We start from the raw sequence: 18,312 nt of genomic DNA, 5'->3' as shown, positions 1-18,312 counted from the left end.
AATGGAAGAAGAGCACTGTCCAACTTTGAAGTGATCTTAGTTCCTGGAAAATGAGCCATGTTCCTTTACTGAGAGTATTGGATCTGATTTTTACAGCCTATTTTGTATTTAGGATCCCAAGGTGGAAACCGTTTCCTAAACAACAGGAACAATAGCGTACACTAACAGTCATGTCAGACATTACTAACTGCAGTGTGCCTAATTACTCACTGTGTAGACTAAACACTGAATTGCAGGAGACTGAATTCAACGTTTCTTATATGCAGGAAGATTAAACTCATCCTGTCAAGGTCTAAATCATCTGATTGAAGACAACGCTGATAATCTTCAGATATGAATTTTATATGCTATAAATTTTTATAGCATATATAGCTATATGCTCAAGTCAACCCTGCAACACAAAGCGCATGTGGCACGGCATCCATGCCATCACTAAGTACAGGAAGACGACACCTGCCTGCCATGGTGACGCCTCCCTACCAGATGCACTGAACAACTTCTGCACGGTTTGAGGCTCAGAATGATGTGTTGGTGAGAAAGTCGAACCCCACTCCTGGACTTTCTGACGGAGAGACCTCAGACAGTTCGGATTGGTAACAGCATCTCAACACCACTAAGCACTGGAGCCCCTCAGGGCTGTGTGCTCAGCCCACTGCTGTTCACTCTGCTGACTCACAACTGTTCAGCAATGCACACTTAGAGACATCATCAAGTTCACTGATGACATGAGTGTGGTGGGTGTCATCAGCAGCTTTGATCTTTACTTTCATCTTCTTCTGCCTTTTCCAATTCTATTTAAACAACTGACAGACAATTAGTTCTTTTTAAGCATCCTTTAAGAACATTGTGGTGCTGTGAAAATCACATAAGGATAGCATGACTGATGTTTTCTTAGATTACACAAACCTCATGCAGGAGTAGTAAATGAATAATAGCTATTGCTTTTTAAATAACTGGATATCAATGACTTTAGCTTATTATATAATATTATACTACAGCATATTTCTAACCAACTCAACTGTGCGGTTCAATTTCTCTTGACAGCACTTTCTTTAAAAATATAACACATTTTGGGATGAACTTGAAAGAAAGGCGCCATGGCATCATCTGGCAGCAGATGATGCCATGCAGTATGTTTTTCCATTCAAGTGTGGCTGTAGCCTACTGCTGCTGAAATACTGAAAAACAGACACCAACATGTTCCCACCTCCAAAATTCACTGTTGATGCAGACTGAGCAACTTTCTGCTGGCTGGTTTAACTGTCTGGATTTTGGCCAAATGTATAATTGCCAGATTCTGATCCACTCTTCCTTTCCTGGTCCTCGTTATGAGTTTTTTTTTAAATCATAGAAGCTGTGCAACACTGTACAGCAGATTAATGGGACAGCACTGCAGATGCTTTAAAACCTGCCATAGAATCCTCTGGTTCTTCAACATTAAAGTAATCCTGTGACAGTTATGCGTATTTCCACTGCTGTACAGCAAGCAATAACTGTCAATAATTAATTTTGCAAACTTTATTTTTCAAACTGTAAACAAGTACGGTTTAAAACAGCACTTCATAGCTGCATAAGAGTAACTCAGATTAACCAAGTAACCTAAAGTGTCCAGCAATCATATAAGGACCCCGTCCTACTTTGGGCTCCGCCTCCACATAACTTCATACGCGCGCGGGTTATTGAATTTACGCGCGAGGAATTTAATTCCGCCAGTGAAATGAACTTATTTGCTCAGATTCTTCTTCTTCTTCTTCTTCTTCTTGTTTGCTCGTGCATTTGTTGTAACATAAATGTCATTCCATATTTTTCTCTTCTGGTTTCTCACCAATCTAAGGGGCTCATCATCTCTGCCAAGTTCTAGTTAAAAGAAGAAGAACTTGATTTGAATGCTTAATAGGACTGTATGTTACAATCCTTAGAGTAATTCGCATAATCCTTGAGTGGGTTGGAAGCGGGGGAAGCGCTCGAACTAATTCGAAGTTTCCAGTCATAATGCGACAACAGTCAGTTCCGATGCATCACGTTTCCGCATTTCCTTGTTCTAACGCTTTTGGCGGCACAACCATCTTCTTGACCGCGTTTTCATTCATTCATCCAGGGATACCCAGAGGAAGACGTTCTTCTACTCGCAGGTCAGCTCCGACTCGAGTGCTTTGTTTTTATTAGCTTGCTTCAACACAGCGTTTGGCTTTTGGATGTTAATTGTTGGTTTGGTTTATATCGCATAAAGAATCGGAACACGTGTACTTGTTACTACTTAATGTATCGGTTACTCGTCGTTTAACTTGCTGGGTAAATTTAAATTCATCAAAACAATTAAAGTTGGAGTTAATTAAACTCAAACGCAGCTTCCGTCGCTAGAATAACGAGACACATATATTTATTCAAAGTTAATATCACTTTAATGATCCATCCTCTAAAGTTTCTTTAGTCAGGCAGTTGTTACCGATATTAAAAAAAAAACAGCAATATGCTTTAATCCGTTGAACATGTTTTATGTTCCTTTCAGTAGATTAAGAAATAAAGTAGAATAATGTGATAAGACAACATGTGGAGATGTGACGTTAATCCATATTAATGACGCAAGTCGATGACTCACAGCCAGTCGGATGGTAGAGGACAAACCCTGCGGCATGGGGTGGCATGTGCCACCCTAAAATGGCACATGCCACTCTAGTTTTGCATATGACAGTGTTGTTTATTAAAATAAGATAGCATTAACACCTTTAACTACAGTTAACACGAAATATAAATTCTAAAACTGAACATATTGCATAGCGTTACCCCCCTCCATCATTAACACATGGTTCAGCCTCTATAGCGCGGACAGATGTTGTGCCAAAAAGTGTTCTCCTGCTAAAAACTGATTTCCAATGTTTCCGTTTGTTTTTTATGTGTAATATCTTTACGTATGTTGGTAAATAGACTTCGGTGAACAAAGTTTACAACAGGGTTATATATAAAATGTATAAATTACCTGTTTGTCAAGTATCCTTATAACTCTGTGTTATTGTATTTACATTATAACCAATCCGGTCCTTTTTGTCCACTTAAACTGATTGGCTTCTTGTTACAGGGATGTTGTTTGTGGCCCATGATTACTTGATGTCATTCACAAGGGTTAATTTTGACATATGTTTTATATATTATAGACCAACAACTTATTTATAGCATTTTAAATATGAGCAATCCGTTTTTGTCAAATACGGGAAATCAGTTTTGGCAGGCGATCACTTTTATCACTGTGGTGTTCTCCTCTGTCTTGTGGCAGACAAACAAATTTTTACAGTCAAAAATAATTTGTGGGGCAACTTATTGTGACACCTTTAGGGTTGCAAAGGGGTGGAAAATTTCCGGTAAATTTCCGAAAAGTTTCCGGTAAATTTCCATGGTAAGTTAAGCTTGGGAATTTTGGAAATATTCCATATTGGAAACTTTCCATGGAAATAATGGGAATTATGGAAATTAATGGGAATTTAGGAGAACTAACTGGGAATATATTATTTCCAAGCATAAATATAAACAGCAATCATAAGAAAACCTCCATGCAAAATGTTTTCAACAGATATTTCAACAGATTTATTTGTAAGTACAGTAGAATAGAACACATTTTAATAACTTGCTTCATGGATGAATAAAAACAGAAATGTTGAGTTCAATATTACCATACCCTAACCCCGCTCATTCAAAAATGCACCCTGTCCAAAAATCTCCACAAAGTCCCATTCAAAAGGTTAAATGAACAATGCCACTTATCCTCCAAAACGTCCCATTAAACATGCAAATCTTCCTTCAAGCAATCCTCTTTTCTCATTTTTGCTCAGTCAATAGACTCTTCCTGGACCTCATCATCATCCAACAACATGTCCACTTCCTCAGCATCCAACTCTGAGTCTTCCTCTTCAGTGTCACTTTCCAGCCTTGTTGAGGATGGCTCTGTGTCAGGCTCAAAGAGCCGTAGGTTTGCCCGAATGCCGACCAGCTTTTCCACTCTCACATTTGTGAGCCTGTTGCGAACCTTTGTGTGGGTGTTCCCAAACAGTGACCAGTTGCGCTCGGAGGCGGCTGATGATGGTGGGATTTGGAGGAGGATGGAGGCTACAGGTGGATTTCTTCTTTGAGTTCTGCAAAAAGGCACTGGACATCTGACAAGATGGCACCATCCCCCTCTATCTTCGCTATTGCTGCTGCAATAGGTTTGAGGATTTTCTGACTGCTAGATACTCTTTCCCAGAACACATCATCCAGGATGACCTTCTTGATGTCACTGTTGATGCCTTTCCTTTGTGTCTACACTCTTGTAGAACACAGGCTGAGGAGTGGTGATTATGTAGTTAATGATTCCTTGTCCCCTGATATTGGACCATCCATCAGAGATGACTGAAATACAGTCAGCTTGGTCAATGGTCTGTTTCACCTTTGCTTGAACTCGACTGAACTCTACATCCAGTAGATGAGTAGACAATGCATGTCTGGTTGGGGGAATGTATGCTGGTCGGAGAACATTCAAAAATCTTTTCCAGTACACATTGGATGTCAGCATCAGGGGTGAGCCAGTTGCATAGATTGCACAAGCGAAACACTCATCTGCGTTTTTCTGGCTAATGTCATCCATAAAATCAAAGAATCCTCTGATGCCAGAGGGACCAGGAGCTGATGAGTGGGTATCTGACTCTGATACAGCTGAAACAGATTCATTTTCCCCTTCAGTGGAACTCCTGGCTGCTGCATGTGTTGGGCCTTGAGGAATTTTTTTGCACTTTGCAATGTGCTGCTGCATTTTTGTGGCATTCTTCACGTACGTCTTATCACAATACTTACACATATATACAGATTATCCTTGTACATTAGCTGGTGTAAAATGTCTCCACACATCAGATAGCGCACGTGGCATTTTTCTGTAAAATAAAACAAGAGCTTGTAAAAATGCTAATGCAATGCAAGAGATCGTAATAATACAATTGCAATATCATAATAAACAGATATAAATAGTAAGGCTAGCTAAACAACTGGAATGATCTTCAAAACAAAACAGCCAAATGAGGAAGCTAGCATCTTCTTTATGTTATACTAGCTATGGCTTATTTAGCATCTAACAGATGCTAGCATTTTATTTAGCATCTTATCAGATTGCTATCTACCAGATTAATACATTTTATGTGATATTCACAATTTAAACATTTAATGAATATATTTTCCCATAATATCATCAAAACTTACCTCACTTGTTAAGTCCACAGGCTCAAATGTGTGCCTTCAATACTCTTTGTCCTTCAGACTCAAAAGTGTGGTCCCATGTGTACATGTGATGGAGGCATGCACAGTGCCAGTAGGTGGTCTCAATAGCCATGCAGCAAGCATGTGCTCTGTACATGTGATTAAGGAATGGCATGGATATTCAAGTGTTGAATTGCATTTGTTTGTTTTTGTCAATATTATGCTAAAATATACTTTGCCCAACTATATTTAAGTTCCCTAAGAAGAGCCAACCTTCAATTTTGAAAATTCCCAGTTTATTCCCATAAATTCCAGTTAATTCCCATTTATTCCCATGGAAAGTTTCCATCTTTGAAAATTCCGGGAATTTTGCAACCCTAGACACCTTTCTCTCATTTTAGTTATACTAGTATTTTTACATGTACAGTCAGTACATGTGATGGAAACACATCATTTTAATCATTATTAAGGGTCTTCTATTGACATCCGCAGAGACGTGACAAACTATCAGGATGTCGAATCAAAAGAGTGCACCTGTTGACCGGTGAGTCTGATTTCTAGAGATATACACACATCTAAAAGAATCCTCTTTTACATTGGAGGATTCTTTTCCACTGGTTGGCACTTCTTCTCACTTGTATTTTGTTTTCACAGCGGACAGGCTGTGGCCCTGATTATCTTTGTGCTCGGTCTAGGAACTCTGCTGCCCTGGAATTTTTTCATCACAGCATCTAAGGTTTCATGTTCACGTCATTTTCCACATTTTTAGCAGCAGATTCTTTATTTTAAATTGAGACCATCATGACTATCGTCTATCCCTGTATCACATGTTAGCACTGTTAAATTTGAAAATGAATTGTGTATGCAGGCAGGTCAGTTTCCGCATGTTTTGTTACAAGATTAGCTACTATTGGTTTATAATAGATTTTTATTTATTTATAGGTGATGTTTCAATGTATACATTTTAATTAAATGATTTTATTATTAAAATAATGAAATAATGAGGATTTTAATTTAAAAACTGCTTGTATTTTATTCTTATTTATGATTTTACACTACTGAGAAGATAAATGAAGAAAATAAGTTAAAAAAAAAACAAAAACATGTCTGCAATTTTGCACAGGGATTCAAATCATTCTTGTTCTTTCTGTGTTTATGCTGTTACTTGAATCCTATAGCATGTACAGTATGTCCTTTTATAGTAAATTGCTTTTTTTTTTTATCTTCCTCTTTAAGTATTTCAATGAACGTCTCAACTCAACGGGCACATCAGGAGCTTCTTCCAAAGACTATAGCTATGACAGCTGGATGGCTTTGCTTTCCCAACTGCCACAGCTGCTGTTTACCCTTCTCAACTCTTTCCTGTATCAGCGGTGAGTGTTAAGAGCACTAAAACTGCTTGAATGGCTCTTCTAGATTAAGCAGTTCCACTGCCGACACTTTGGCTTCAGGTATCCTCTGATACCAAAGTGAAATAAATAAGCTGTAGTTATTACTATGAAGAAGAGGCCATGTATCACTCTTTATGTGTAAGACACCATCATTACCATAATACAACGATGCAATCTACTTTCCTAACTTTGTAAAAGGATAAAGATAACAAATAAATAGATCCAGAAACATAAATTTACTGACATGTTATGAGTGACCCTAGTTTCTCATGCAATGGCAACGTAACATGTTCATTTTAATAAATGCTTCCCAGCAAGTATTACACTGACTATAACTACAGTGAAATCCAAGACACAGTGAGGGTGTTACGTCCTCCCCACCATGGTGGAGGCAAAGGTGGGAAGGAGACAGCAACACTGGACTCAATGAAGGAGGAGGACAACAGAACAGTTCAGAATCAGGCAGGATTTATTGGTTGCTTGCCTTGATAGTCAAACTTAACAAAAGAAAAGAGGTGGGGGAGGAGGACTGGGCGGTTGATCCAAATCAAAGAAATTAATAAAACAAAAAGAGGTCGATAGCTTCCAGGGCCTAACTGAAACAAAACATACAAGAGTGGCATCAACCGCATAACCTAGTGTGACTAACAGTTTAAAACCTGCAACCAGTGTATAGGGTACCCCAGCTTACCTGTCCAGCCTCCCACCACACACAATACAAAGAAGTCTGTTCCCAAATGTTTAACATAAAGCAGAAGCCACCAGCCACCAGCTGGTGGCCAGGGAGCTGCTCATTTGTGGTGATCCTCGGAGAGTGATTGGCCAACTGTGCCCAGACCAGCCAATAGACACATGCCAATCAACTTTGAACTGGCCAATAGGTGGAGGAGGCTTGACACCTGAAAGATAAAAAGAACACCAAGAGCAAAGCCACATCTCTTGGCACGTAACAGAGGGCAAGACGGGAAGCATTTTGGTCATCAGCTTTTCAGATTTTTCTTTGCACTTTTTCACAGTGGACTATTACAAACATAGAATAGATGCTGCCGCAAATTCTTCCAGACTTGACCCTTGACCCTCCCTCCATGATGTTAGCGTTCTAGGTGCGCTGTTGCAGATGGGTGGGATAGTAACACCAAAGAATTTACATTCATTGAGTTTTTGAATTAGAGTTAATTATATGATGAATGTATTTATTTGTATTTTTTCAGTAGTAGTAATGTTAATGTTTTTTTCTCTAAACTGACTGAATGAACGAGCACATTTGCTCCAAATCTTTGTAATGTTGTTAGGAATTACTGCAATAGTCTGTAAGCATAGCTGGCTGGTACTGACAGAAATATGATGTCAATGTTAATAAAAGTTGAACCAAGCTGTCCTTAGTGGACAGGACAGGACCAGGTTTACCTGAAAACGAAAGAGTCTGATTATCTCCGCTGTTATCTGTGCAGTGTGAGGGAGCGTGTTCGTGTGCCCTTCAGCCTGGTCGGCATCTTCCTCCTTTTCTCTCTCACCGCTGCTTTGGTCAAGGTCCCCATGGAGCCGGACAACTTCTTTGCCATTACTATGGCAACCATCTGGTTCATTAACAGTAGGTTCACTCAAACGATCACATGACTGCACTAACATTTTTATAGCTACAGATGAACTCTGTAAAATGTTTGTATCAGGTCCCCTATATATATATATATATATATATATATATATATATATATATATACTATAATTATAACTATAGTCTAACTAATCATGTAACTTGTGTGAGTGCAGTGTGCGGAGCAGTGCTGCAGGGCAGTCTCTTCGGTATGGTGGGCCTCTTTCCCGCTCGTTACAGCACTCTGTTCATGAGTGGTCAGGGCCTCGCTGGGATCTTTGCTGCCTTAGCCATGCTCTTCTCTATTTTAGGTAAGCATTGATCCTCCTCACAGGCAAAATGTGTTTATTTTTTTATTTCATCGTTAGTTATCTAAATATACCAGTATCACACTGTCAAAAATGTAAAATCATTGGAGTTTGGAGGTGTAAGTGAAGCTGTTTGCCTGCAGGTAAATCAGATCAAAGCTCGGCTGCACTGGGATACTTCATAACACCCTGTGTGGCTACTCTGGGGACTCTGATATGCTACCTGCTGCTGCCACGCCTGGTATGGAGACACCACATAAAACCACTATCACAAAAGGACATGAAAATGTCTGTTTTGAACTGAACTGAAAAATCTGTGTCATATATTAACTAAAAAATTAATTGAATCATGTCAGTGGAAGAAAAGCCACATTACAGTCTTCTGAAAATGTTGACTCCTCTGCAGAAGTTTGCTGATTTCTATCTGAACAGACATCAGTCTGATAAAGTGGAGGAGGTCTTCCTTGAGAGCACAGGTTGGTTCTTATTAAGTATAATGAATAAAAATAGGATTTTTTTCAGCGTTGTGTTAGATAGCTGACATGTTAGCCGAGCTACGTTCAGTGTTAATGAGGCTTACAACTGATTCTTTTGATTTTTCCTTTCAAAGAAAAAAATAAAAAGGACCTGGAGGCAAACGGGAAGCTCAGCAAGCAAGAGGAGAATCAGGAACCTTCCTCAGTCCTGGCTGTCTTTAAGAAGGTGAACGTTAGCTTTGGTGTCCATTTTTTAAACTTCTTCTGCTAGCATTGACTAAACCTCTCAAACCTCCTCTGTTGATCACAATAACATGTTTTAAACTGTTTAGACTTTTGCCTACACAGAGACATACGGGTCCGTGGCTCCAAATCTAACAACCCAAAATTGTTATGATGGCGCAGTCTAATGTAACAGTGGAAACTGGCTCTGAGTACAAAGTCTTCTATCAAAGAGCTGATAAACTTTTGCTAACCTCAGATGAAAAATGTTCCTCGTGTATTCCTGAAGCTTATCTTCACGCGCTTTCCCAAATGCCTCCTTACTGGAATCACTGACTAACACCTTCCTGTGTTTCTCAGATCTGGCTGATGGCTCTGTGCGTGACGTGTGTCTTTGCTGTTACCCTGTCGGTGTTTCCTGTCATCACAGTGCGAGTAAGGACTGTCTACGACAATGCTAAATGGGGTAAGACATCATCACAGCATTACTTCAGACTACAGAAGCACCTGGTTGGCCATATGACTCCAGAGCAGGTTATGTGTTCAGCACAAGTTTGTGTAATGGTCTAACCAAGTTATAGAGAAAGAGAAACCCTCAGGCCATTGAAAACTTTCTGCAAAAATTCCTCGCTCACCAATGAATTCTTCCTTATAGTCCACCCTCTGCTTTCTCTTCCTAACAGACAACGTGTTCACCTGTGTCTGCTGTTTCATTGTTTTCAATGTCATGGACTTGGCCGGTCGCACAACCCCATATATCGTCCAGTGGGTAAGTCTGCAGCCTGCCTTCTTCAGACATTTTTGTTTCTAAGATAGAAATCAACAAACCAACTGAATATTGTTTCGTGAGGACTGGAGGTGTTTTTTTCCACTTCAAAGGATTCCTGTGGAAAACGGTCTTTACTGAAGGATTTCAATAAATACCATTTTGATTATGAAAACAATAAAAAAATGTTGTTTTAGTATTGGAATTTTTACAGTCTCCATAGTCTAAATATATTATTTAAATTAGGGAAGCACCGATCAGCCTCGATACCACATTTTCTAAAGTACTCATTAAAAGTCCCCCGATACCACGGTCTGAGATCTGTCTGAGACCTGTCTATGTTTGAGCGGCATATAAGGGGTTAATCACAGGCGCCGAGTGCCCGCCCCCAGGCCCCGAGTGCCCGCCCCGAGTGCCCGCCCCCAGGCCCCGAGTGCCCGCCCCCAGGCCCCGGCTGCAGCTCAGAGCTGAGAGAAGGGCAGGCGAGACTAGTGATGTGCGATACCACTGATTTCCTTTCCGATCCGATGCCAAGTAATATTCAGGGTGGTATCGACGATACTGATCCGATACTTTGTACAAAAACGTATTTTATTTATTGCATCTCAAATTATAGCATCATAATGATTACAGGACATCAGATTATTTGTTCTTATCACTTAATAATGCAGAGTTCATCATATAGAAATAAAAAAAAAAACTAAGTTGTGCTATTTGAGCACACTGCCTGCCTGCAGCACTAAAGGACTCCATGAGAGACGTCTGTCTCGCCCTAGCAGCACCTGTCCCTCTCATCCTCTTCAGTTCGCCTCAACATACGCTCGTCATATTCTGTGATATTTACTCTGAGGTGTTTGACAAGGTTAGTGATGTTGCCAAAACCATACATGCCAACCCTCCCAATTTTTCCGGGAGAATCCCGAATTTCAGTGCCCCTACCAAAAATCTCCCGGAGCCACCATTCTCCCGAATTTTTCCCGATTTTCCACCCGGACAACAAAATTGAAAAAACATATCGCAGAATTCATAGCGCAGCCAATTCCAGTTTCCAACAATGACGGCAGCTGCTTAGTTTTAATATTACTCTTATTTCTCTTTCTGGGTCGCAAAAAAACTTTTAACATATTTTGAGGTGAGAATGTAGCTGTGTAAACTTCAAATATCTGAGCCGACCGACACATCGTCTTCAAACCCCCGCGGACTTTCACTACTCGGGTTAAACATGATATATAAGTCACTTAGATAACTTAAAAATGCTATTGTTGTTTTCAGTGTTTTATTTGTTCGTGAGTAAATCAGTTTGGCTGAGATTAAAGTTATTAGATTAGATTAAATTAAATGTAACTTTATTAATCCCTCAGGAGGGTTCCTCCGGGTTTTCACACAGCTGAATAAACGTCAAACAGAAAACTGATTAAACAGAAGTGTGAGACGGTCGAGAGTTTACGCCAGCGCCCGGTTATATTTTAGATAGCAAGGAGCAGACAGCAGAGTTTCACTCCACCGAGGGAGCTCATGACGTACTACCCGGCTTTCTTTAGACCGCGAAGGCCGGGTCCTCAGGTGGAAGCAGCCTCTGAATTTGGACACCCCCGCTGTTTCCGGGCCGGCCAATAATAACGGTGACATTTAATGTATTTTATCAGATAAATAAACCCTGTAAAATGTATTTATCACCCCTCCCCACCCTAACAGCCCTTTTGAATATCTCCCTAATTCTGAGGTCTCAAGGTTGGCAAGTATGGCCACAACACCACACTCTTGGAGCACTTTTTTGCCACATGTATCGCAAACCACGTCTCAGCTGTTTGTGGAGGTAAAATACGTCCGCACATGACTCCAACTACGCTCAGCCATTGTTGTGAGTGCCCACACCAGGGGGCTGCGAGACATTTATACAGCCGTATTTCGCACATAACTATGAAAGGCAGAAGAGGAAGTAGTTCCTTTGAATGTAGACAATCCGAATGTTATAGTTTCTTTCCACTGTGTTCCTGTTAATGATAAACTACAAATTTACTCTAAATTACTAAAATATCGATATTTTAATGTGAGAATCGATTCTAGAACATAAATGATTGGTATCGGAGGAATACTAGGCGAGACATATCAGCCGTGTGGAACTATTTCAAAGTGAACGAAGACGTGAAAACAAAGGCGGACTGCAAATTGTGCTCAGCGAAATCGTCCAGAGGAGGCTCAAAAGGTAGCGCATTTAACACAAGTAATTTAATCAAGCACCTAAAATCCCAACACGACAACGAGTACAAAGAGTTCACCCACGCTTATTTACCCATGCTTATTAGCACAGAGGAGCTTAGCTGATGCTATCGCAGTGGGACGGAAAATAGTTGGGCATTTTATACACTCCGCCTTAGCCTACTCCCGCCTCGAGGACATTCAGGGACAGCTCAACCAGCCAATAAAGAGACTGCAGCAGGACGTACAGACGCGCTGGAACAGCACGTATTACATGCTCCAGTCCCTCATTGAGCAAAAGCGAGGGCTGGGCGTGTCCGAGCACGAACTCCCTGACTATCTCACCGCTCACCAATGGGCTCTTATGGAGACGCCTGTTGCCATCCTCGCCCCCTTTGAGGAACTAACTAAAAAAGTGAGCAGCAGCTGTGACTGTGCTAGTGAGACTTCTAAACAGAGAAACAGACGAACAAATTTAAAATTAAATTTTGTTTTTTTATAATTATTTATTCTGTAATATGTTGCATACAACATGCTTTTCATTTTAAATAAATGTTCTTAATTCCAAACTAGTCCCTTGTTTGTTTGTTTTTTGTTAAATTATAGGACTAAAGCTGTTACCTGCAAATTTAAATCATGTTTTTATTAAGTACTCGGTATCGGCGAGTACTGAAATGCAAGTACTCGTTTCCAAAAAAGTGGTATCGGTGCATCCCTAATTTAAATCGTTTGATAGCATCGTTATTACATCATAAAATATCTAAAAAGCTTCTAGTTATTTACAGTTACATGTGTCCACATTATAGACAATATAAGCATGGTTATTTTGTTATTGTGATGTGAAACAATAACAGATAAAATCCACAAACTTTATAGTTTAAAGTCCAGACTTTTGACACAAGTTGAACCTGAGACTCAGTGAGGCTGCGTCTTGCTGCTAGATCATCTTAAATCATGTGATTTGGAAATGGCGGCGTGTCTACTGACTCCAGAGGACTGATAGCTGAATCCACACAGCACTCATTGAGTCATTATGTTACACGTAATCTGACTTTGAAGTTGCGATGTTACAGGTAACTTCAGTGACTGATTTCTGTATGTTTTCGTGCAGCCGTCGAAGGAGAGTCGTTGGTTTCCTGCCGTCGTGTTTTCTCGCCTGGTCTTCATCCCTCTGGTCATGTTATGTAATGTCCAGGACTCTAAACTCACCGCCGTCTTCCGCCACGACAGCGCCTTTGTCGTCATCATGGCTCTGTTCGCCTTCTCGAATGGATACCTGGCAAGCCTCTGCATGGCCTACGCTCCACAGTGAGTCCTCAACAGACCCCAATTTAAAAAAAATCCCTCTATAGGGTATAAACTGCTCTTTAATGATGTGACTTAGTTTGTGTGCTAACACGTGCAAACTTGATTACAATGAGGCAGATGTGACGGAGCTTGAAGCACAAGATAAATCGATACTTTACTGATACGAGGAACATGATTGTGTTACAGCAGCAGGTCAAAGTGCCACAGGTGCATAGTGAGGGAATTTTACTGTGTGAGAGTGAGGAGAAAATCTCTCTATAAAACAGAAATCTAAAGTAAAAAATAAGAATGAGAAAATTTCCATTGGAGTTTTATTTGATTTGTTTGAATATTTAAATTAAATTAACCGTTTGGACCTGAAAGCAGCTGAAAACTGAATCCTTGCTTCACTTTCACAGACACAAGAAGCCAGTCGCAGCTCTGAGTCCCCACATGTTGGGCACGTGAGCTACACATAAAATGTAACATAGGATTTATTTCAGCCGAAATAAAGAAAGAAATCTGCCAAAGGTGCAGACCGCCTATTTTAGGCACCTTATATGTATGTTACCACTGACTGAGAACACTACACCCGCTGACACATGCACACCATTCCTGTGTTTCTTGTGAAACATGTCATTCAAGTCACAAACTTCAGTGGAACAAAACAAAGACATTCAGCACAATTATCTGGCTGAACAAAACCCAAGAAGAAGAAGAAGAATGTCTTGTGGCACCTAGTGGCTGGATGGTGCAACTGAAAAATCTTTTGGTTCCCTCTGAGCTGCGCAATTGCGCACTGCTGAAACGGTCTCTGTGCACAGAAAATCTGCGTTGTGCACAAAAAAATAAAAAAAACTAACCTGAATTGAAATTAAAATTAAAACTTTAACGATTCTGTTTTGCAGTGTTAGTCAGTGACTGGCTGCTCCCGTGTGGTAAATGGTAAATGGCCTGTATTTGTATAATGCTTTACTTAGTCCCTAAGTACCACCAAAGAGCTTTACACTACATTCAGTCACACACACATTCACACACTGGTGATGTCAAGCTACATTGTAACCACAGCTGTCCTGCGGCGCACTGACAGAGTATGGGATTAGAACGATGCCACCTTATCCCAATAATGTGATTCACATTCGTATATACGCAGCTAATCAACGTTGCTGACAGGCTATGACAGCGTCCTTATGTGCTGACACCGGTGTTTTAGCGAGCAAAGCGGCGTGGCTGATGTGGAGTGAAGCCACATTAATGACAACGTGTACAACCATTGGAGATGTGAGGAGGAACGACAGAACAATTGATGGAAAAAGTGTGGACTTTATACCAGTTTTTAAATTGTGTTGATCAACCACGTAAAACCAGAGTTATGATAAAAATATCTGCAATGTTTGGTTTTCTTCCTGAATACTATCGTTGTTTATATTTACTGCGGGAAGAAACGGTAAAAACGCTGTTTTATAAGGAAAACACTCTCCACCTGTGAGCAAAAACAAAACCAAAAAAAACGCCACCCTTTCCTATTGGTCGAAAAATGTACCATGTTAACCAATCAGAAAAATGATATGGCAACAGTTGTTTAGGAAGGGGAAAAGTTTTAGGAATGTTTTGGGATGTGAGAGATTTGCGACGTTTAGCGCAAATCTTGTGTAGTTAGTGTGTAGTGTAGTCAATAGTTTTGTTGTGTGTGTCAGAACAATGAGGCGACTGCTGAATGTTACAGGTGTTACAGCAGTGATACATCTCCTGTTGTCAGGCCTGCAGGTATCAGGCTGTTGTTCTCCTTTATCTCATAGTGGACAGAAATTACTTTTTGGAGTGGAACAAATAATTTGTGTGGCATCAGATTTGATGCAGAACAGCTGATTGTTCTGTAAATAGTTTGAAATGTTTATTTAAAAAACGCCTTGGCTGCATTTTTAGATAAACAGCTACAAAAAACTGTTGTTTGCATAACTCAGTTACTTTTTTGAAGAAGTAACTATATAATTAATTGCCTAACATTGGTCATTATATGCTGTATTTTGGAGACAGAGTTACAGACTCTCTCCCAGACCACAGACTCAGACTCATCATACAAGTCAGAGCTTTATAAAATAAAAAGAAAGTTGTGTTTTGAAAATTGGAGTTCAAGTTATTTTTACTTCCAATTGTGTTAACATACTACACAGGTCAGGAACAAGATTGTTTTAAATTTTCATTGTAAGTGGGATAAAGCAGTTAATTAAAAGTAGTCTAACATAAATGCTGTCATTTGATTATTTTAATAAACATGTAACTTGGATGGATTCGATGCTGGCGTGACCACAGTGCACACGTCTGCTGTTGCTCACAGTGGTCCAAGTGTCTGCTCAGAAACATGAAAAATTAGAGGAACATTGGTCAGGGGTCCCTGAAACCCTCCACCAGCCCTACTGCAGAACAAAAAGCAAACTAGGATACATTTATAGGAAGTAAAAAAGGTACTTTAACTAATAACTAAAAAATAACAAACTGCTGCACAATAATTGAGAGAAAACACATCACAAATGACAAAAAACTTTTGACAATGAATACAACAAAAACAGACTAAACACAGGGAAAAAAGGAGACTAACACTGAACTCGATCAGGCATTAACAAGAAAGGGAAGAGAAAGGCAACAGGGGGGAAACAGAAAGCCACACGAGGTTTTAAACCTTCAAAATAAAACAGGAAGTAAACCAAAGTAATACAGGCAACATGAAGACGCAAGCACTTCACTTGTACTGATGGTTTGTGAAAAACTTTCATGTGTATTTGTTGAAGAATAAATGAAAAAGATGAATCGACTTCTCTGTGTTGCGTTCACTGTACTGGATAGTGTTGTAACTGTGTGCTTTCGTCTCCTTCAGGTTGGTGCGGTGTAAGGATTGCGAGACAGCTGGCTCTTTGATGACCTTCTTCCTGGTCCTGGGTTTGGCTGTGGGAGCATCGCTCTCATTCCTACTAGGAAAACTGGTTTAGAAGGTAGTAGGAAAACTGTATATCTGACATTTGATGACATATTGTTATGAAAAAGCACTTGAAGCTTATCCTGTTCTTAGTTATATGTTATATCTTATGAGACATAACGACAACTCTATATAAAGTACTGAGCTGTCCATTTGTTGCACTGGCATTTTAAAGTAAGTCATGCAGGATTTCTAAATGAATGTTTTACTCTTTGTAAGACAGAGTAAGTATTTCAGTCTCAGGTAGGTGCTAGCGTTATTTTACGTGATTTGTGTCACGTTGAATACTTCATTGGAAAGGGCAATTCATTTGAGAGACATTGATCAATGCAGCTAAAATAAATCATTTCTCTCTTGTTGTTTTTTTAAAATATAAATTAATAGGACCTTTTATATCTTTGCTTTACACGACTGTATTTATCTCTCAGTTTTTGAGTGTTTTTTAAAAATATTAATGTTTTTTACCTGAAGACAGTTTAAAAAAATACTTAAATTAAATTAACTATAAACTTTTTCACTGCTTATTCCTGTTTTTGTAATTTTTATAAATGTTTTTTTTTATGTATATTCAAACTTTTAATAAAGGCTTGTTTAAAATGACATCCCATTCTTGCTTTATGTCACAGTTTTTACAAATTGATATATTTGCCTTTGTATCAAAATGTTAAAGTATCAGTGAGTCCAGTTTTTGTATATTTGCATGACCTGGCAGTTCAGTACATCCCATCCTGTCTTAGTGAGATTAGTCATAGTTCGGGCATTACTCTGTCAAATACTCTGATTACAGGCCTCATCCAACTTGTCTAAATGGATGTCTAAACTTGTTTAAATAGGGAAATTCTATAAAAAAAACGTACTGGCGTAGGGAACCACGGTGGTGAGGTGGTTAGCACTGTTGCTTCACAGAAAACTCCCTCTGAAGTTTGGATGTTCTCCCTGTGAATACCCTGACTACCCTGAATTCATTAAGTGGAACAAGATGGATGATGGGATGTATGTTAACTCTCAAATTCTAGAGCCACAACCAATCAATCGCCAGCTCCTACAGTCCATGTGTATGCAAGATACATAACCTTCTCTGCCCCTCATGCATCCATCAGGGTTGAGTGTGTGTGTGTGGAAAAGTGCTTATGCATAGATGAAAGCGCTGTATGAAAGTGTGTGTGACTGGGGAATGAGCCTTGTAGTAGAAAGGCCCATTTACTGTGTTAACTGAACCCTAACAGAGATGGATTTCTAGAGATCTGGTGGATGCTGAGGTTCTTGAATACTGCAACAACAAACACTGATATGTGCTGAAGGAAACTCCACTTGATAGCATTCACTTTACCAAATTACCTTATAGACTGTGTATTATTTTGTTTCTCTTTGTACCGATTTTCTCTCTGCGTTTTAATAACTTGTATGCATTTTTCATCTCTTTATAGTCATTTTGTTTCTTTGAAGATGTCTGAAATGTTGTTGCATTCATTATCTGTAGTTTTAAACGTCACTGTAGCCAGTTTGTCATTTTCCAAAACAGTTTGCATAAAATATGTCACTCAAAACAGCACGTACTGGTTTGAAAATCTCATAAACCCCCATTTTATTTAGGTTGTAGCTTTTCCTGCTGTTGCTTTGTGCTGTTCTGGTTGTCATTCCTTCAGTTCATACAGGTATTCTCACACTAACATATGCACAGAATCACATTCTTCACATGTGAATATCCCTGCCAACTTTGTTTCTGTTATTACAGCAAATCACTGATAAGTATCTGTTTAGTGTAATCAGCTACCAACAGATGCTTTCATGTGGTGCACAGCATGCACACAGTAACGGTATGCAGCGAGTGCACTGTAGCCTCTTGTTCTAAGGCTGCTTGCATTTCCCGTTTCCTGC

The 18,312-nt window shown here is 39.6% G+C and overlaps 1 protein-coding gene across 1 annotated transcript; it reads left to right on the top strand.

Moving 5' to 3' along the window:
- Window positions 1-1,688: 1,688 nt before the first annotated feature.
- LOC102786521 (equilibrative nucleoside transporter 2-like) lies at window positions 1,689-17,029 on the top strand. Its single transcript, XM_087842438.1, has 13 exons — window positions 1,689-2,132; window positions 5,710-5,761; window positions 5,872-5,953; window positions 6,454-6,590; window positions 8,060-8,199; window positions 8,379-8,513; window positions 8,654-8,751; window positions 8,917-8,986; window positions 9,121-9,212; window positions 9,569-9,674; window positions 9,892-9,977; window positions 13,285-13,481; window positions 16,336-17,029. Exons 2-13 carry the CDS (start codon window positions 5,730-5,732, stop codon window positions 16,445-16,447), a joined length of 1,287 nt encoding a protein of 428 aa, XP_087698564.1. The 5' UTR covers window positions 1,689-2,132; window positions 5,710-5,729; the 3' UTR covers window positions 16,448-17,029.
- Window positions 17,030-18,312: the final 1,283 nt, after the last annotated feature.

Source organism: Neolamprologus brichardi, chromosome 6, assembly GCF_056152115.1.
Source record: "Neolamprologus brichardi isolate AB-2024 chromosome 6, ASM5615211v1, whole genome shotgun sequence".
Taxonomy (NCBI): domain Eukaryota; kingdom Metazoa; phylum Chordata; class Actinopteri; order Cichliformes; family Cichlidae; genus Neolamprologus; species Neolamprologus brichardi.
This window is presented reverse-complemented; position numbering and strand designations above follow the sequence as displayed.

Excerpts from the sequence above, each read along its gene's own strand:
- LOC102786521 (XM_087842438.1), top strand. The coding sequence starts at position 5,730 with ATGTCGAATCAAAAGAGTGCACCTGTTGACCG. Across the intron at positions 9,213-9,568 it reads TCCTGGCTGTCTTTAAGAAG|ATCTGGCTGATGGCTCTGTG; the intron begins GTGAACGTTAGC and ends TGTGTTTCTCAG. Across the intron at positions 13,482-16,335 it reads TGCATGGCCTACGCTCCACA|GTTGGTGCGGTGTAAGGATT; the intron begins GTGAGTCCTCAA and ends CGTCTCCTTCAG.